At 45.2% G+C, this 21,432-nt stretch overlaps 1 protein-coding gene and 1 pseudogene across 4 annotated transcripts in view; one reads left to right on the forward strand and one right to left on the reverse strand.

The window, feature by feature from the left end:
* The window catches only part of ctrip (E3 ubiquitin-protein ligase ctrip), a 118,144-nt gene that overhangs the window by 15,155 nt on the left and 81,557 nt on the right, over positions 1–21,432 (forward strand). For all 4 annotated transcript variants that reach the window (XM_084595023.1, XM_084595022.1, XM_084595024.1 and 1 more), the window contains 7 exons: positions 3,563–3,756; positions 4,664–4,939; positions 7,157–7,231; positions 7,713–7,808; positions 11,222–11,502; positions 14,599–14,691; positions 15,334–15,730. In XM_084595023.1, coding sequence (XP_084451149.1) covers positions 3,563–3,756; positions 4,664–4,939; positions 7,157–7,231; positions 7,713–7,808; positions 11,222–11,502; positions 14,599–14,691; positions 15,334–15,730 — 1,412 coding nt within the window. The remainder of the gene's footprint in view (positions 1–3,562; positions 3,757–4,663; positions 4,940–7,156; positions 7,232–7,712; positions 7,809–11,221; positions 11,503–14,598; positions 14,692–15,333; positions 15,731–21,432) is intronic.
* LOC146199520 (uncharacterized) lies at positions 16,496–18,959 on the reverse strand (annotated as a pseudogene).

Genomic DNA, 21,432 nt, shown 5'->3' on the forward strand with positions numbered 1-21,432 from the left:
TCACTGCTGTTCCAATTGGGGAATGGAGCTCAATGCTGAAAAAAACTGTACTTTTACACATAACAAGAAAAAAAATCTCCTTGCATTTTTCCGTATCAACTTTAAAATAGAACTTTTCTCGAAGTCAACAAATGCAAATACCTTGGCGTTAATCTTAACAATAAGCTCACATGGTCAACACATACCTCGGATGTTTGCTCAGCTGCGCTAAAAAAAATAATTATGGTTCGTAAAGAGAAAGCTTAAAAATGCGCCTGTAAGAACTAAAATGTTAGCCTACAATGCAATAGTGAGATCTAAGTTAGAATATCCTTCCGAACTCTGGGACCCGCATACTATGAAGGACACTAAAGAACTCGAGTGAGTCCAGAGAAAAGCAGTGCGATTTTTATACGGGAAATATGCCAGGAAGGATTCGCAGTCCTCAATAATGTTGCAAAATAGAATACAGACACTCGAAATACACAGAAAAATTAATCGTCTTATACTACTACATAACTCTTTCTGAAAAAAATAAGACGCTACCAACTTCCGTATGTCGACCTTTTACGAGGAGAACACGACACAGTCACGAGTATTTGCTTGCACCGATCTTCGCGAAAACAAGTGCTTACAAGTACAGTTTTTTCTCTCGAACGGTGAACGAGTGGAATTCACTTCTTATTCAGTTCTCATTGGTGTATATTTCAGTCCAACAATTTCATGGCTGCATTGCAAAATCATTTTTGTACAAGTCAGCGATGTTGGCATTTCATTTGTGGCTCTTTTTGTGCATTATGTTCATTTCATATTACATTTTTATACGCTTTTATGTGCCTTCTTTTTGTTTGTGAATAGCCCCTCCTGCTCGGGCCAAAGTTTTGGCCTGCAGTATTACTAAATAAAATTTGCGGGCAGTAGTTATGGGGGGGGGGTCTCCATACACTCGGTGAAAGTCGATTTTATTGTCCGAGAAAAGGGATGTGGTTATTCACTGGGAAACTTCCTCTGAATAAGCCGTCGGTCTTGTATGTCTGCTCATGATTAGGCTCCTGACTTTTGTTATACATATAAAAGATTTGGACTCCTTGCTTTGACTCTTTATACGACAACGGGACATGTTCGTCCCACTAGCTTCAAGTGCCAGTAAACACACAATGGTGTGCCTATATAACATATCTTTTCATGCTGAATATTGTTGAGTTATCAAACTATTCGGCATATTTTCCATTTGCTGATAGGCTGTTTGTGTTTTCTGCATTTTTACCAAGTGCAGATGTACAGTTTGACGGGTCCATTTTGGCAAAAAAGAATGGTATCAAGAATTCTTCAAATTTTTAGCCTATTGCTTTAGTTATCTACTTTCCAACACTTTTTGAAGCTATTTTTAAATATAACAACTTTTCTAAAAAAAAAAAAAAAAAGATGCAAACTCATACCAGATTTGAGGTTTTTTTGCAGTTATTGGTGCTAGTATGTAACTCTTCTTGCTGCAAATCCAGGGATCTAAATGGCTTGCAAGTGATGCCATTCTGTTTCTAGGGCCATTCTGAGTGCACGTTTACCATTTGTACGAATGTCGGACACGTTCAAAAAATTGACAATATTGGGATGTTTTTCAGGGGTTAAATTTGGTTTTTAAAGTGTCACAGAAAAAAGTAATTCATTTGTGGAAAACATGAAAAAAGCCAAAACTTGTGCTTGAAATAAGCATAGAAAAAATTAATTGAACTTTTAAAAAGTTAATGTTGACGAAGTTTTATCTCTGATTATGAGACCTTTGTTTGCGGGCTTTTTGTAGAATTAAAGGGACACTACAACGTCCAAATCATTGCAAATTATTCTGGTTAAATGGATTCCGATGTTTTCCTTACTTCAGTACAAAGAAAAGAAAAGAAAAGATTGAGTTCTGAAATGCAAAAAGAAAAGTTATTAAATAAATCGCTCTTAGAAAAATAAAAGAAAAATCGGACCAAAGTTCCATTTGGCCATTTCACTCTTCCAGGGCTGGCAATGGGTGTTTGTCAATCAAGACTACGCCTTGCACGCATACAATAGATGTTTGAATGCAATTGTTACGTCGCCATGGCAGGCCACAGCTGCACGTGTTGCCGAAGTCATCCTTCCGCGTATGCGACATACGCAGGGCAGGGGCGACGAACTCAACAAAGAAAGCTCCCTCTGTTTTTTTGTTGGCAAGATTGTAGGGCGCACTGGCTGTCCCCAACCTTCGCTCTTGACATTTTTGGCTGTGGCCTGTCGACTGGCTTGTCTTGTTTGTTGCTGCCTTCTTGGTGCATTTGCATTCAGGAAAGTTTGAAGTTATGTGAAGTGCTGGCCCCCGACGTTGTTCTTATTAGTCTTTGTTCGCTTTCACGCCATCATATGAGATTTTGTTCCTTGCGAAGTGTTTTGCAGCACTTGCACACACATTTTTGGTCTGCTCATTTCCGCAGCAAAAAATTTTGATGCCATCGGCTGAAAACGAGCATTTATGGAGAAGATAAAATATTAAGTAAATATCTCGATTTCGGTGATTTCTTTCTGTGCTCAGGCACTATGCACACAAAGAAAAAAAGGCCACATGTTTGTCTAACATTGCTAGGTTTTTTCTAGAGGGGAGGGTTGAAAATTGGGCAGTTTATTTTTTTTTTTTAATATCAAATTTCGGTGCATATTGGATGAAAAGCTTTTGTAATTTTGTTCCTTTAAAATTTCTGCGCCAAAAACAGTGCGGCTTCTTTTGTGCAGGATGTGCTTTTTTTTCGTCCTTTATTTAATAATTTTCACAACAATCCGGAAATGGCAGACTGCGTGAGAATTACGAATTTTTTCTCTTATTTCTTTAATTATCTCATATGCACAATTGCGGACAACAAAACGGGTATTGCCCTCTTGGCATTTTTTTATATATATAATTTTTTTTTTTCTGATAGGAAATGCACAGTTCCATTCAGAATGGACCATTGTTAGATATGCGTGCCTGTGCTTGTACTCGGTGAAAATTCATCAAAACAGGAGCCATTCAAAATGCATAACCTCGGAGTGCCACGCTTCATGAAGTGACATCAGTAAGATTTATGTAAACATACCCCTGTGTTCTGGCATGGGCTTCTGAAACATTTTGGAAACTACCGCAAATTGTCATGTCACACACATCACAAGGGCTGAAAAGGGATAAAGCAGAGACTCTGTTCTAGAATGAGTCCAACATAACTACTAGTTCCCATTCAGTGTTATTTAACTTGCTCACCAAGAGATTACATTTCCTTGCAGTTGCATTTTCGGGTATATGTGGGGCCTAAACTTGACTACATTTTTTTTAAAAATCTGCTCAGAGTGTGAAGTTCAGCTGAAACAGGATTTTACCCAAAACTGGAGGGGGCCCGATTTTATGGGGTGAACACATCGAAGGGTTCAGGATTGAAGTGCATGCATATATATATATATATATATATATATATATATATATATATATATATATATATATATATATATATATATATATATATATAATCAGGACGGTGTCTTTAGTGTGAACACAGAGGGAAACTGTCGGACCTTCCTTTATGTCCTGTGGCAGGTCCCGCACGCGGACCTTGGCCCACTGTGACAGCTTCCCTTCGACCCACAACGGAGTTGCGTTGGACGCTCAGCAGCCGCCAGCACCACCATCGCAGCAGGATCAGCCACCAAGCAGTGTGGTGAAGCGCAGCCTCGACTCTGAGGAAGCACCCCAGCTTCACAAGAAGCCCAAGACTCACTTTAGGCCTTGCAGTAAGAGCCGTTCTTGACATCATTCCCTTTGTTGTGTGGTGCTAGGAGAATGCACTCATCTTACTGCACAACTCCAGGCCAGGCACTTTCCTTAATTGATGCTTTACTTGGCCTGAAAACGTTTGCTTTGTCTATATGCATAGTCTAGGGAATTGGAGTAAACATACGTAATAGCGAAAGGGCAAGTTTGTCGCAAAATATATTGCTTTATTTTACCTGTGTATTGCTATTTTTGAGCTTGAGGGCTGTGAGTGTAAGCAGTGTGCTCTATCACTTTGCTGGTTTTGAACCTAGATGTGCCCTGTGTCTGCGTGGACTTCTGATTGTAATGGAGTTGTTTCTCTTGTGGAGGTGAAGGTCAAACATGCTAGTGTGACAGGAAAGGTCAGGGCATGCTTAAAAGAGCCTTCAGTGGGTAAAATTAATCTGGAGCCCCCCTCCACTATGTCGTTTTTTTCTAGCCCATGTGCAGGTTATGGGCATAGAACCTATGTATATTATGCTGTACCATATCATGCTCTTTTCTTCAGAAGCATGGTAGAAGGCCCTTAATTGTGAAAAGATAAGCCTGGTTCCGGATTTCTGCAGCAGTGGTATAAATGTTTGTTGTGTATTTGCTTTTTACACCTATTTCACACCTATTTTCACCAATTTTTGAGTGCACATCTAATTTGAATGACTCCCCTCCAGCACCACACACCGCTGATAGGCGAAGTGTACTTGCTGAGCAGGGCTAAATTTTCCTGCCTGGTTGGAGTAAGCAAGTCAGCTGTGTTTCTTGCATTTCAGTGGAAAGATATGAAATCACGGCAGTGCTTACATAGAGGGATTTTGGTGTGTGGTGGTAGCCTGCCTTACGGCGTGTGCAGTGTGTATGTGTATGTAGCTGTGCACGTGACGGTTGCAGGAGGAGGCCACGGCGGGGGGGAGAAGGGGTGCGCCCTGGAGAGCGGGGCGGGCCGGGCCAGCAAGGGCGGGGCCCGGGGGGCAGCCAGCAGCAGGGCCACCACGGGGTCGTGTGCCAGCAGCAGTGGCAGCGGCAGCCGGCGGCGCTCGTGCCGGGGGGCCAAGCTGGCGGGGGGTGGCCAAGCTGGCGGGGGGGGCTCAGGCCCCATGGACCAGGGGGCCGCCTCGTCCTCCTCCAACCACCACCTGCCACCGCCCGGCGGTGAGGCCCAGCCCGGTGAGCACCCATTACACCCCTGTTACGTCGACTATCTGGTCGAGTGGTAAAGTATTCGGTATTTTGACTTGGTCTAACCATGCAGTGTTCAAAATCTCTATTCCTTTCAGGCAAACAACTTGTGTAATTTTGAATCCGGGCGTGGTGCATGCCAGAGGTTACTGGAACTGGAAGCTTATATTCTCTTTGTACTTATTGCTGTTTCAGGAAAGTGACTGCATCACTCATGAGCAGGGTATAGGATGTGCAGTTCAAATATTTGTTTGGGAAATCAACTTGCGGCCCTGTGTATATGAATTGACAGCACAGTAGAAGTTCACTTGCTTGAAGGTGAACTCAGTTACTGAAGTCTTGAATGAGATGAATATTTGATTGGTTTCTCATAGGACATAAGACAGTGTGCTTCGCATGCGGCTAGATTAAAGTGAACTTTTGCAGTGACCGCTATACATGGTGCCCTGTACAGTGGCACTCACATAGCGTCCGAGGAAAGAAAAATCTATAAAATGGTTCCCCACAAGGTGCACCCTCTCCAGATTGATAGCTTACACACACATCGTCACCCAAGTGCTCTAGGGTACAGTCTTGGAGGAGCTCACTTTCTGGGGGGGGCTGCTGCAGAAAGGGCAGGGCACCTTTGCACCTGCCTGGGAATGTGTTGCATGGTGCACCCGCTTATAAAGTTGACAGCTATGGAAGGCATAAGAGGAAGAAGCACAGCTATCAGTTCTGTGTCTAGAGTAGATGGTAAAGGAAAAAAAATCTAGAAAGAGTACGAATATGGGTTACTGTGGAAAAGGGAGAGTAAAAAAAAGGGAAAAAGAAAGACCAATGACATCTTCAAGTAACATAATGTGATTTCGTTCTATGCGATCCCGCATCATGCATAGTACACTGAATGCTGCATTACAATTGTCCTTTGCTGAAAGGTTTCTTTTTTAAATTTTTGATGCAGCATATGCATTCAAATTATGATATAGTGGATCACGCGGGACCACCGAAAATCGTTCGATATTTTGAAACGTCGTAGTGAAAACTTGCCTTTATCAGCCAGTAGTCAAACCTAGGTATGAAAATGACGTATCTTGACAGCAGTCGCTTATGCAGACAAGGTCTAAAAAATGTTGCAGTAACTTTGAAGCTGCTTTATTTGAAAAAAATCGGTTTTCTTTCTCTGCTGCGTGCCGCACGCACAGTTGATTAAAAACGCCTCTGCATCTTCCACTTTGCGCAACACCTTATCAGGTAATGTCATAGCACCATGCAAAATGAAAGTGCGCGCTTTGTTCATGCGCATTAAAACATCAGAATCCAATATGATGACATCTTCAGTGTTGAGTGAAATTTGACAATCTTGTCTCGCTCTTTCAAAAGATTGCGATGGTTGATGGGGAAATGCCAAACTGTCTGCAGAGGCCAATTTTCTTTTTTCCCTTTGTCGATTTCTTGCAATATGCCCGCTTTTTCCTGCAGCGATAAACTGCTTTCGCTTCTTCTTGCTCTGATTGGTGGCTGCATTCGTCATCGCAACTTGCGTGAATTTCACAAAAAGATCATCCATGTCACAAAAAATACCTACGATGCTTGGCACGTGGTGGAGTACTCTCATAGGCTCAGAGACCACTGGCATTTCTCCATCCTCTAGAAAGCTTGCAGAAGTGCTCCAAAAGTATAAAACTGGGATCAAAAAACACTTTGTTTTGGCAAGGTAATGAAAAATGGGAGTCTGCCCCACTGTGGCGGCTCAGTGGTAAGGGTGCTCTACTATTGAGCCAAGTGAGCAGAGTTTGATTCTTGCCACGGTGAGCTGTTTTTTGGTGGAGGCAAATGCAAGGTGCCCGTGTACTGTGCAATGTTTGTGCATGCTAAAGAACTCAGATTGCCGAAATTATCCACAGCCTTCCTCTGCGGCATCACTCATAGCCTTGAAGTTAAACCCCACAAACTGTAAGCCATCAAAATAGGGGTCTCTGTGTGCGTAGTTGCACATTACAATCTTTTGCTTGCATGTGAGAAGCGGTTGCAGTTCTGTGGGAGTGTTACATTTGCTCCAACTTACATGTGCTGCCTTTTGTTTTTACTCTGAACATTTGGCTAATTTGCTATCTTCCATAAATAACCACTGAGGCTGGGTATCAGTTTATATATGGCTGCATGAAAAATGCAGTATGTAGCCTGTTACAAAATTTAATGATTCCTTATTTTTTATTTTTGCAGCTGCCAGTAGAGTGGGCAACAGTTCAGGCACTGCAGACAGTGAATCTGATGACAATGAGATGGGAAGACTACAAGGTGTGTACCAGTCCTCGTTTATGGAACTCTCATCCGGTCTGGCTCGGATAGGATTCAGGAACTTTTGTCGAGAGGGTAGTGCGGAAACTGTATAGCGAGGCATGTGGAATAGGTCAGGTTCTTGCTTTCTTTGTTTTCGCTGTCCTTCCATCAAATTCTTTTGTAGCTGTAGAGCTGAGCGTTGGCAGCTTGCACACATCCACATCAAGCACTAGAGGCTCTTTGTCTGCTTCTGTATGCCTTGCATTTTCGCATAGGTTTCGATGTAGTCAAGCATGGCTCTCTTGGCATAGTTATTTGCCATTTGGTCCAGTTTTTGTACTTGGTTGACGTAAAGCAACACGTAAAGCAACAGTGCCCACTGACAGCTAGGTGGGGGGGGGGGTTCTTTGACCTTAGTGAGTCTGCCGTAAATGCATACCTTTCATTTTTGATTTTGCAACGCTGATGAATGCTGCTATGCTTCTCTTTTGCTTTTCAGCCCTGCTAGAAGCGAGGGGCTTGCCACCTCACCTGTTTGGTGCCCTTGGCCCACGCATGCAGCACTTCCTGCACCGATCTATCGGCAGCAGTGCCAGTGAGTCCTGCACCGTATTTGCATTGGAGCCCTGGGTTGTGTTGCCTTGTTTTTCTTTCTCGCGGAGGTTCAGCCGAGCTCGTAGAGGGACACTGGCTGAACGTCCAGTGGCTGCAAGACAATGAAAATGTCGCTTGTAATGTCAATAAGTGGCAAAAAATGGTTCACTTGAAGCAGGTAATTTTAGATTACTTTAATGTGTACCTTGGGACCTTTTCATGCAGTGGCTAGCAGTTTATTAACCTAACCTGATACTTACATGGCATTCATCTGTCGCTGTTTTTGTTTTCTTCAGCAGAAAGGAAGTGTTTGGGATTGGCCTAGTTGGAACATAATTCTTGGCAAGAAGTGCGCTGCTTAGGAAAACGAGGGCAAAGAAGACGCACGATAAGCTGCCATTTGCAGAGGATTTTTGTCTAATTTTTGCACGTTATTGTTCGCTCACAAAATAATGGAGGTTGAGGACGTTCTTTTATTGCTTTTTTTCCTTGCCACAACTAAGGGAGTTAAGCAAAACTATTGCTTTGATATATATATGTGAATGACTCTGCTGGCTCCTTTAATTCGGACATGCCTATGAGGTGTCAAACCGCTGTTCCTTCCACAGTCTATGACATTTAGCTTAGTGTTGATTATTTCTGAGTATGCCTCGTTAGCGGTGCATGCATTGCTGTCACACAGGCTAGCTCACTATAGCGTTTTTGACAAAACTGAGTCACCCCAATTGTTACTGTTACTTTTAGCCAATGGGTGTTCATCTGCTCCGAATTCGTGTAAAAATAAACATAGGATGTTGACGGACTGAGCCAAAAAAATTTGCTGTGGTTTAGCATGTGGTTAAACCTGGAGTTACGTGAGAGCTATCTTCATGGCTATGCTTTGAAAGCAAAGACGTGGCTTCTATATGCTGTGTGGTGCGGCGTTCGAGGAAGCGCCAAATGAATGGCGCCGCACGGACGCGAGAGTCAACTTAGTATATGCATGAATCGCCTGGTGACGTCATCACCATTCGTGACATCATGACCGGATGTGATGTCATTACATCCAGTCATGACGTCATAGCCAGTCATTGTCATTACTCATGACTAATTAGTACTAGTTAGGCATTAGTCATTAGTACTACACCGCTGATGTAGCTCGCCAGATGTGACGTAGGACATATCTAAATAACAGCACTGGGAACGAGATGAAACACGAAGAACGAAGAAGAAACAGACAGAGGCGCTGTTTTTTGTCTGGGTCTGCTGCTTTTTGTCCAATCATCCACACTAGTCCGAGAAGTTCCACGACGGACTTTTTTGGTTCTATAGCGAATTTTGGTCCTAGACTGAGAAGGTTTCTCACATTGTGCTGTAAGCACAGTATTGCAAGGTCTCAATGTCTTCTTTGCGTAGCGTGATCAGGTTCCACTGCCACGTGAACTCGGCAGTGCTGTGAAGGACGCAAAGGCATTCTTGCTACGCGCCGTTCGAGGTTTTGCAGGAGGAGCGTTCTTGTAGAGTTGACATTGCCATTGCCACTCTGACCTCAGAGGTGCCCAGCGCTGTTATTTAGATATGCAATACCAACTAGCTTGACTTCTCGCTCTCGTGGTGTAGGAGCGGCGCAACCTCAGCACAGCCACCGCCACGACGTAAATGCGACTTTGCGGCCAATGTAGCTCTCGCTACAAAAATGCTCACCCAACTTGCCTAGTTCACCTCCATTTAAAGATTAAATGGACTTATTTCTTTCCCTCGCCTGAAGCATTACCATATTTACTCGCATAATGCTCGCACTTTTTTTCGCGGAAATTGATGCTAAGTTGCGGTGTGCGATAATTGTGCGGGGAAAATTTTCGAGCAGATGTTTTGGAGCGCTAGAAGCAAATTTAAATAGGTGCGAATTGGGATTCTTAGGTCAGCTATTGTAAATATAACCAAAACATTACTTTCAAGCAGAACTTACTCTTGTTATAAAAGTACAGGGTTGCAAAAAGCACAAATTGCTAAAGCACTGAATTTACCGCACACAGTCTCATCATCACTCCCTGCGTTTAGTGGTGGTGCCTGCCCTGCTCACAACTGACCATTCAGTTCTACTCTTGGTCAGAGGCTTGATCTGAGTCCGTATCGACACTGCAATCGCTGTATTCAGTAGCGCACTACGCAGAACTTGATGCTGAAGTGCCTGCTGGCAGCGCGGTTGCTATGCTGTAGCCCGTACTCGAAAGCTTTCAGCGTAAAAGCAGCAGTATAACTTGCGTACCGCCCCACCGTGATGCAGCACCAAGAACACGGTAGACGGTGGAACAGAGCAAGTAACACGGACGGAATTAAGGAATAATGATGAGACGCAGACACCTCGCAAAATGGTGACTACTACTAGCATCATAGAGGTAAAAAAAAAAAAGCCGAGCATAACCGATGATGATGCACCCGAGCACGCTATCGCCGCCTGGTAGTGCGTGCACACAACGAGGCCAGCTAGGTTCTGTAGCTCTCCAAAGATGGCGCTTGTCACTATTAGCAGACGACTCTCGCGGTGGTAATATCGGGGGTGCAACGATTATGCGAGGAAAAAAAAAATTCAGTTTTTTGACGCCCAATGTTGGGTGTGCGAAAATTACACGAGTGCGAACATTATGCGAGTAAATACGGTGTATACACTGCCTTCACACAGCATTGCTGTTTTGGTAGATCGCCATATTCGCGTGCTTGAAATATACCAAGATTTCAGATTGCGTTGCTATTAATCTCACCAGAGTCTGGTGCATGTTTGTGGGGCCACGAGGCATGTAGAGGTGGATTCCATATGTCTGGTTAGCTAAAATTGTTGGCATTGTGAGCTGTGTGGTTACTGGGTTTGCCTTGAAAAAAATTGATAAGAGCATAATGCCTGTTTTGTAACTCTTCACTGTTGTCTGCACTGAAAAGCACATGCTGACGTCTCAGTGCATACTTCAGGCTTGCTGAGTATGCCATTTCCTTGTGGCCCCACTTCGAACTGTGTTTTAGTATTAAAAAGAGGACTCACGCACGTGGGGCTAAGCATCTGCAAATAAGCCCTCTGTTTGCCTTCCCAGCATTACTTGCCGCCGCGCATGCCATGTGACTGCTTCTGCAGCTCTTGCAAACATTTTTGTGCACGCTCAACCTATAGTGCTTAGGATTGGTCAGGTTTCAACATTCTGTGTCCATCGTCAAGACCATAGCTGCACTTGCAAGTCTAACATTCGCTTGTGGACCACAACATACTGTCTGTAACAGTTCGCTTTTCCAAAAACTGTGATGTTTATGGCATTGGGATAACTACATTGGCTTTGTGCTGATTGAGCGTTTCAGTTGATTGTCTTGACCGTATCGTTGTCCATTGTTGATAGTTGACCTTGTCGGGACGCTAAAGGATGGGCTTTGCCATGCGTGTGTGTGCAGGCAGCCGGGCACAGCAGTTGCTGGCAGGTCTGCAGTGTGGTGAGGAGGGCCAGCAACTACAGGCCACCATGGAGATGTGCCAGCTCCTGGTCATGGGCAATGAGGACACCCTGGCCGGATTCCCTGTCAAGCAGGTGGTGCCTGCCCTGACGGCTCTGTTGGCCCTGGAGCACAATTTTGACCTTATGAACCACGCCTGCCGAGCGCTCACCTACATGATGGAGGCCCTGCCCCGCTCCTCCGCTGTGGTGGTTGACGCTCTGCCAGCATTCCTTGAAAAGGTACTACGGGCTCCACAGTTCTTTTGCGTGTGAAGAGGCTTTGAGGACCATTAGGTTCAGGATGTCCAATTGCAAAAGCATTTCAATTATGTTAACACCAACGGCAGTTTGCCAAATATTGTGGCAGACAAATCTACAACACAGTCGAACCCATGTATATCGAACCCAGATGATTCGAATTTTGGCTATACCAAACTCACGGAATATCCCCTTGAAAATACCATATAAAAGTATAGGAAACCTGCATCATGTATCGAACTCTAATTTCATTGGTCATTCAATATATTCAACTCCACACCAAGCACTGGAAAATGTGCTTTCCCCAGAGACTATCCCATTACCCTTGGCCGTTTGGCGTGTGACGTTTTCAAGCCACACGCAGAAGAAAGGAGAGAAAACCGCTTCGGCAACGACCGGTCTGGAGCTGCGCCCTTTTCCCAAAAGTGCGTGCACCTGCAGTGATCATTTGCCGCATGGCAGCACGTGATGTTTGCAAGCCATATGCGTGAAGGAACTACAGTCGCTGACCGTCTTTTTTTAGATTCTGCGGGACCTGGGACATAGTCTGAATAATTGAATAGACCTTGAAAAAAAAACACTTTTCTGCAAAAAATCAGCTTTACAAATCTTGAATTTTGCCACTCCCCATGTTTCGTTTACAAGTCGATAATAGGGAGTTATCGCATGGCGCGATCAGCTTTCGTACGCCGCCCATGCGCACACGCCAACGCGATCTGATACGGCGGGCCCGGCTGCCAGTGCAGGCACGCTGACTCGTCCCGACGCGCTAGGCTGCGCGCCGCCGGGAAGCATGTAAATCTGCTGTATCCATTCCACTTCACGATGCACTGTCCCTGGTTAACGACGTAGCAAAGACTGCGAGGTGGAACACATAAGGGAAAAACAAAGACGAGTGGAACAAGAGCCTACGTGAATGCCTTATTGCTACTGTCTTCGATGCCAACTACAGTGAAATCTCGTTACTACAAACACCACATTAACGAATTTTTTGAGAATCCCCGGCAGATTTGCTATGTTTTCAATGTAAAAATATTTCAGAATTAAGAATTTCGAAATAGCTTATATTTCAGAATAACAAACATATTTTATTTCTTGTATAATTTTGGAACATCAGTATTACTAATTCGGCTGAAATTAACAGCGCCGCAGCTTGCAACTCTCGCGTGAAACAAACCGCGTGGGCTGTACCTATCATCATCAGCTCATCTAGTACCAGCTCCTAGCGCCACCACGAAGCTATGGTTTATTACGCAGTAGCCAGCAGGCCTAGCCGCCTGCATTTTTTTCTTGTGTGTCGTACGCGGGTCGGTCGTTTGTGCGTTCGAGCGTGCTGGAAGTTTGTGCATGAGCGATGATATTAGCCAGTGAAGTGCCAAGAAGATATGAATGCAGCCGCTTTCACTGCAAATAATCTGCGCAGGGAAAAAGCGATTCGGCCTCTACAGACAGGTAGCATTGCCCCATCGACCTTCGCAATCATTTTGAAAGACCGAAAAGATTTTCAAACTTCAGGGATCATTGAAGATGATGTCATATAGAACTCTTACGTTGTTTTTTTGCACATGGACAAAAGTCCGTACTTTCATCGCTTGGTGCAATCATGCATGTGACGAGGTGTTCCGCAAAGTGGAAGGTGTGTGTGCTGTAGGGCTGTAATGTAGTGCACGGTCGTGTTTGCTGCACGCGGCAGAAGAAAATAATTGATTTCTTCAAATAAATCAGCTTTGCAGTTAGTACAACATTTTCATTTGAGGTTTTGCTTGTCTACACACGTGCCCACTGCCAAGGTACGTCATTTGCATACCTAGGTTTGACCACTGGCTTATAATCGCAGATTTTCCATTATGACAATATTTAAAAATAACGAATGATTTTTTGCGGCCCCGCGGGATTCATTATATCGAGATTTGACTGTATGCACACGGAGCAAGGCTAGTTCGTTCGCATGACTTACTCCGCCTAAGCTTTGACAGCCGTGCAAAATCGGTTTGTTCGCGACAATGATGTCCGCTCGTGTCTATTCATACCGGGAAAAAACAGAAAAATCAATATTGCGCTAGTCCGAATTATAGGAGTCTGAAAAATGGTCGGATGCTGTAGAGTGAACCTGTTTGGCAATGGCCGGTACGGAGCAGACTCAGCCAATGCAGTCTTGGTGTTTGGGAGAGGGGAAACGTGTTAAAGCGAAGCGCAAGGGTGTACCCATTCTGCAGAGCTTTCTCTCTTTCCTTTCTCCTCCTTTCCCGTTCTTCGTTCACATCAACACGCACTGCGCATGTGCCGACACCCCACGCTGGTGGCAGACAGCGTCTGACGCTTTCTCCAGTGTATGTGTGAACCCTCTGTGCGTGGTGAGTGACGTGCCTCGTGTGTCAGGCTGAACGTGCAGCGAAGCATAAGCTATGATGGCTGCTGATGTTAAGAAGTGGCAGATTTTTTTTTTCCGCCAAGTTCACTTCCCGCCACCACAGGAACTAATGTCTGAAGTATAGTCAAAATATAAACAAGCTGTGACTTTCTTATTGCGCAGCATCTTGCTGCACTGCCTGCAAATGAGCTGTGGATGCGACGGCACAAAACGGAGGGATGCGCCACCAACTAATGTTTCTTTTTTTTTTTTCATATTCTCTGTGGCAAAAGTGAAGGGTGAGTTCATTATGCGAGTTGGTGGATTACGTGACAAATACTGTAAAATATTTCACGATAGCAAGCAGTGTCTGAAGACGATATCTGTATATCCAGTTACCGATATATCAAACTACTTAACGATTCCCTTTGAGTTCGATATATCTGGGTTCAACTGTGATCTGGTCTGCTTTTTGTATCCTCTTTGGGTTGTTGCTGCCACAACATACTATTTCTTGCCATGCCTGGTTGCTCTGAGGTGTGTTTATGGAGTGTGTCTTGGTGGTCAGGAGCTGCACTACGGTTTTCTGCAGTTTATATTTTTTTTATTGACCAGATGTGTGTGATATGCAGGTTCTTTACTCGCCCTCAGTTCCTGTCCCCTTTTATATTTTTTTGCCTGTACAGCTCGTTGCTTCTTTGGGAATTAATAATGGTTTTCTCTTCTAGCTTCAAGTCATACAGTGCATGGACGTCGCCGAGCAGTCTCTGACGGCCCTTGAAATGCTGTCTCGGCGACATAGCAAAGCTATTCTTCATGCGGTGAGGAAATGTTATTCTCATCATTCTTCTTTTTGCAACAATTCACGTGTATGTTGCCTGATGTTGAAGGGAGCAAGCTAAATAGAAACAAACTGTACGTCTTCTGTACTAGAAACTGTTTTCTTGCGTTGCCAATGGCGAACATCGGTTTGAGATATCACTGCCATATTTTTTTGTTTTGTTCACTTCATCATTTCGCTGCTTACGAATAACTTGCTTTTCTGAATTCTTTTGATCGTACTATTTTCAGCACTTCTTCTGACTATTGCAGTTTGCTACCACTGGGGTAGTGGTTGCACTTAATTCTCGTGTATGCGGCTCCCTGGTAGCATTACAGTGTAGTTCATCTTTTGTGCCCTGTAAGGATCATTTGCAGTTTAGTCATGATGACGTAAGTGGGTCAATGTTCAGACCAGACTACATGCGGGAATGAATGAGGGCGATGCTTGGAATGGTGCCATAGAACTTGCTGAAATATCATATTTCTGCATGCTGTAGGGCACAGTCAAAAACATTTTAGCTTTCTAAATTCCTAAGTTTTGGCATGGCTGGGTTAAAGCGGGTCACGGCTCTCATTGCCATTGTTAGTTTTCAGAGACCTAAGGGCTTTATTTATTTTTTCTTTGCCACATGTGACTTCAGCGTGGAGTGTCGGCATGCCTGACGTACCTGGACTTCTTCTCCATGAGTGCTCAGCGGGCGGCTCTGACAGTGGCGGCCAACTGCTGCCAGAGTCTCACTGCCGACGAGTTCCCCTTGGTGTGCGACTCGGTCGCGCTGCTTAGCGGTCGCCTGTCGCATGGCGATCGCAAGTCAGTGGAGTCGGCCTGCCTGGCCCTGGCCCGCCTGGTGGACTGTCTGGCAGCCCACTCGCCCCTTCTTCAGGATGTTGCGGGCCAGGGCTTGTTGCCAGCTGCACAGGGCCTCTTGGCACTGTCGCCCCCGCCCGTGTCTTCAGCCACCTTTGTCATGGTGGTTCGCATGCTGGCCGTACTCTGCGCTGCCTGTCCGCACCTCGCCGTCCAGTTGCTCAACAACAGTAAGCGCACTTCCTCTGGGGAACCTAAAGACGTATGGGAAACTTAGTATCTTTAACAGTGTTGAAGGAGTACAGACACGTACATTTTCTGTTCCAGTATTTTTGTTTTAATCTATCCACAATGGTCCAAAGCAAAGGGACAGCGACCAAAAAAGTCCCAGTGCAGCTCAATTAATTAATTAGGACATTTATCAAGGCCAGTTTTGGTTTTGATTTCTCCGAGCACGAGCGCACAATGACGTCAGATACACGAACGCCACATGAGCGCCCCTGACTGGTAAGGCCGGTGATCGTGTCAACACAGAATCTGATAACGCGTATAGGTTGTGCTTTTCGTCTGCTTGCAATCGCACGTGCGAGGAAATATCTGCGTGAAGCAGCGCTTCAACATAGCATAATTAGTACTGAAAAGTTTCGGCCGAAAGCGTGGACGTTGCTGACATTGCCGGGCACTTTGATTTCGACCTGCTCGCGAGCAACTTAAGGGGGGAGACTGCTTCTGGATAAATTTTCTCTATTTCTTCGCCAAACTCAATGAAATTGCATATCCTTATCTAATTTATCATGCTGATTTCAAAAATGTGATTAGTTTTTTGATAGGACTACTGGTTCTCAAGGTACAATTAATTAGCCCCCTATTCACAAGAACAATAGAGAGAAAAGTAAACAATAAAAGCTCGCAAATTGCATATGGTTAGACTCTAGAAAGAAAATGCAACGCAATGTTGGAAACAGTTTTCTAATTTTACCATTATTACTGATTTTACATCAGAATGAAATTTGTGCAAAAAATTGTGACTAATATGAAATTAAGAACTAGATCATTAAAAAAATTTATGAGCCTTAATTTAAAAATCTGCTCCCAACATTGCATGCTTGTGTAACCTAGCTACATGCTAAAAAAAGAATTGTGGTTCTCTCAGCTATAGATGCTGAGATATGCTACTTTGAAAGTCACTCTGAGTCCAAAATTTGCATTCTGAGAAAAATTAGAAAAACAAGCAGAGTGATGTTTATTGAGGAAAAGTACTAAATTATCCATCCAGCCACCTTGGAAAGTTACTAATAGCCTCCTGGAATGTAGTCAGACTGCTTATTAGCATTTAAATGGCGTTTTTTTAGAGTGCGCTGCAGATTTTCCGAGGACTTGTGCTTCTGTGCACATGCACTCTTCCTTTGCTTATCTTTCTCCTGCATGTGTTTTGTTGTCTGGGGGCTGGCAGTCAGGTGCAGCTCTTTCAGAATGTTTTTTGCAGTTCTTTCACTCCCTGCATTAAACTTCATCACAGCCTCAGCCACAGCTGCCTGGACCGTGAAGAGTGAAGCATGGCGTTCCTTACGTGCCAGTGCCCAAATCATTGAATGCAAACATTCATTATTGTTCTGTGTTTTGCCTCGTTGTACGCGCTCCAGAAGCCTCTTGTCAGAAAGCCTTTCATAGACTGGCAGCAAAGCTTCACAAACATGAAGAGGCAGGTTGTGTCGGTGACGGCATGGTCTCACCTCTGGCCTCTGCAGCATTCTGCTTACACCAAGACTCGGGGCCTGTTGGGCAGAAGCTGTGATTTTAGGTTACATCATTAGATGTAACATGATGGTAGGTGGCCATCACAGCCTTCTGTGTGGCCTCCACATCACCAGTGTGTGACTTCAAAGCCCATGCATAGTAGGAGCTCAACTTGGAAATTAGATCTCCTGTAAGCCTTCCTTTGCCACCAAGGGATTCTCCACCAGAACCTCTCTGTTTCGTGATCACATTGCGCAGAGCAGTTCCCATGCGCTTCTGCACATGGTTTATGCAGTCTTCCTTTGTAACTGCTATGTAGCCATATACTTTTGCTTCTTGCAAAGCAAGGAAGGTTCGGCTGTCCCCATCAGAGAGCATGGTCGTGTAGCGGAGGTTGTGCTGTTGTAGGGACCGCTGGAATAAAATAAGCGCAGCCTCGACTTCCATTTCACCAGCCTTCTTGGTGGTGTTTTTCTGGCATTTGTGGCCTTGTTTCCACGTCGGATACACCGGGTCATCCTCTTTTGGGCCTCGTTCACACGCGGCGCAAAAATTGCTCAGCACGACGTAATCGAGCACAAGTCTGGTGAAAAGCTCGATAACAGTTCCATTTCCGATGTGAGATGAATGCCCGCGTGTCATCCACGAGCCGTCAAACGAAACTGCAATATTTCTGGGGTGGCCGAAATTCAGCTCGGAGTACACCTCCCGAACGGATCGTGCGCAGTCTGCTGTCATCTTTTTGGCTGCACGGTCCACCGCGGGCGTCAACTTCTCCTTGACATATTTCTGCCACGTTTTTGTATGCAAACCTCGATGAGATATATTCATCACTGCGAATATATCATTTAGCGCACCGCGCTGATTGCCGGTTGCTTGCATCGCGCGCGCGGCAAGAATGTTCACAATGAACGGATTCTTTTTTTGTCCGCCGATCACACGCGGTGAACTCCAGGCACAATTAATGTCGCCGCAATTCACGCTTGAAATCGTCAACTTCACCGCAAGGCCATATCCGCTGCCACATTTACCAATGTTGACATCACCGCCGCACACTTTACACTTCACACACGCTAGTAGCGCGTTCACGGAACTCAAGCTGATAACGGTGAAGGTCGCGTCGTCGAGCGGCTCGGCAGCTGCGGCATCTTCGGCGGTGTCTTCGGTTCCGCCGACAAAAGCTACCTTGCGCTCTGTTGCAGGGGTCGATGCCATCAGTTGAAGTTTTGCCTGCGCTTTCCTTCCGACTGCTTCGATATCGGAAGGTTGCAGCATCGGTGTGTCGCGGCGAACGCGTCCGCTGTCAGAAGCTTCTGCGTCCGCCGCCGACGTTGACGTCAGGCCTAACCCGGTCAGCACATCACGATTAGATGCAACCGGTGACACATCAGCGATGCTTGCAGTTTCCGCGAAGTTCTTGCTCTTGAAGTTGTCAATGAGCGATTTCTTCCTCTTTTTTCCGAACTTGTGCGTTGTTCGGAACTTCGGCGCCGGCATCGTTGCAAGACGCACCAGCGACGATACTCCGACAAGATGGCGCCCACTGACGCTTGCCACAGGCGTGAAGCAGACGACGAAAAGCGTGTCAGCCAATCGGGTGACAGGTTTTAGTCACGTGCACCGACTAACGAATAGCAGCGCACGTCGAGACTCTCTTTTGGCGCCTTTTTTCTCCACAACCAATAGTCGTAAACGCGCAGCAATGGCGCGAAATTGAAGATGAAAAGCTGCTCTTTCAAACGAGACCAAGATGGTGGCAGTCACTACCGGGGAATGACAACTGCGCATCGCGGAAAGAGCGTGGTTTTTGCGTCAATATCTGCCCCGAGTGTGCGCGGATATTTATTTTTTAATCGTATTACAACCGAAATATTGACTCCAGCGCTCTGAAAATTCATAAACCAGTAGAAAAAGAGGTGGAGATTTCAAAAATTCTAGTTTTCTTCGCGATTTTTTTGCTCACAGAAGCCGTCTCCCCCCTTAAGCGATGAAGCAGGAATCAGCAGCAGCCACGAAAGCTAGCTAAAATGGTTGCCTCGCAGGAAGTGCCAACCGGTAGGACATGTTAACCAAAAGAACTGATTATCGTGGTTGGCCAGCGTTGCGAGCCAAGCTAGCGTTCGAAAAAAAAGTTTTAGTAGAGAATTTACAGAATGACGCGATCAGCCACCATGACCTAGCGTGTGACCTGCTCACGGCTCCCGTGTTCACGCCTGTGTGCTGCCGCCCAAGCATGTGGCGCCATCTGGTGCTTTCAAGGTATCATATTTACTCGCATAATGCTCGCACTTTTTTTCGCGGAAAATTGATGCTAAGTTGGGGGGTGTGATAATTATGCGGGGAAAATTTTCGAGCAAATGTTTTGGGAGCGCTAAAAGCAAATTTATATAGGTACTAGTTGGGATTCGTAAGTCAGCTATTGTAAATATAACCAAAATATTACTTTAAAGCAGAACTTAACCTTGTTATAAAAATACAGGGTCGTCAAAAGCACAAATTGCTAAAGCACTTTATTTACCGCACGCAGCCTCATCATCACTCCCTGAGTTTCGTGGTATAATGCTCATAGCAGACCATACAGTTCTAATCTTGATCAGAGACTTTATTCGAATCCGTGTCGACACTGCAATCGTCGTCTCTGTACTACGCAGAACTCGTGCCTGCTGGCAGCGCAGTTGTCATGCTGTAGCCCAAACTCAAAAGCCTTTCAGCTTAAAAGTAGCTGTATAACTTGCGTACCGGCCCACCGCGATGCGGCACCAGCAAGTAGACGGTGGAACAAAGCAAGCAACACGGACGGAATAATTAAGGAACAATGACAACGAGACGCGGAGACAACTCTCAAAATGGCGATGACTACAAGCATCATGGAGGTAAAAAAAAATGAGCATAACCGATGATGATGACGATCTACCCGAGCACGCTATTGCCACCTGGTAGCGCGTGCACACGAGTCCAGCTAGGTTCAGTAGCGCTCCAAAGATGGCGCTTGATACTACTAGCAGACGACTCTTGCGGTGGTAAAATTGGATGAGGAAAAAAAATTTCAATTTTTGAAGTCCAATGTTGGGGGTGCGAGCATTATGCGAGTAAATGCGGTAATCTAGAAGTCATGTAAAGCCGTGGCCGCTGCAATCGGCTTTCAAATCATAGCAGCCTCCCCTATTGGTAATCTGTCGCGGATCGCTGTTTATTCACTCACATACAGTGTTTACCCAATTCCAACACGCACCTTTTTTCGGGGAAAATAAGTCTTAAAGACGCATCCGCGTTAGATTTGAGTACAAACCGAAACTGCCTCATAGCTGCCTATCGTCATTGCCATTATACAATGTGGGAGCTCACGTGTTGCTGGCTGGCAACCATGGGAGCACGTTTGCTTGTCCTTTTCTCCTTCGCAGGAGCCATTTGCAACTGGTGTGGTGCTTGTCGCTTGTCATTCCTCTCAGTGAGCGTGGCATACAGTCAAACCTCGTTATAACGAAGTCTCATTTTGCTCGGAAATTCGTTCGTTATATCCGATATTCGTTGTAAAAGTACACACAAATTCCTACAAAAAAAAATTCTGTTCATAAACCCAAGTAAAGGCTACCCTAAAATGGAAAGCACTGAGATGAAAAAAAAAGTATTTTTTTTTAATTTAAAGCGTGGTATAAGCACGCGAAACCTTACCTTTCATTTTGCACTGCCAAGCAAAAATGAGCACACAAATCAGGATTTAGGCCACGCAGAACTGATTTATTTAAAAAACGGCGTAATCTTCATTTGGCGGCACTTCACACTATTCGATAGAGCGACACCGTGCAGCACTTTCCCAATGTCAGCTGATTTGGCCACAGGTAGGTTCTCAAGGTACCATCTCAATTTCCTCGCCATATCGGCGACCTCGGTGCTGCTGAGAACTCGCTCTTCGCCTTCTTCACTCTCATTGCTGCTCGTAGCATCATCTGTAGGAAGCAGCTGATCGACAATTTCTTGGTCGGTCAATTCGGGCGCCACAGCCAAGTTGTCATCGGCAGCAATAAAGTCCTCGAACGTAACATTCGGAACCGCGAGTTGATGCCATGTCGTCTCGTCGAAATTGTCCGCTTCACCTTCAGAATCGTGGGCGTCGTTGGGGCTCAGTCTCGCTGGTGGATGGGGCTAGGCCAGCATCAACAAAGCAATTTCTTATTGTCGACTGTGCCACTTCGTT

The sequence above is a fragment of the Amblyomma maculatum genome, chromosome 2 (assembly GCF_055883805.1).
Source record: "Amblyomma maculatum isolate TAMU_Amacu chromosome 2, ASM5588380v1, whole genome shotgun sequence".
Lineage (NCBI taxonomy): Eukaryota > Metazoa > Arthropoda > Arachnida > Ixodida > Ixodidae > Amblyomma > Amblyomma maculatum.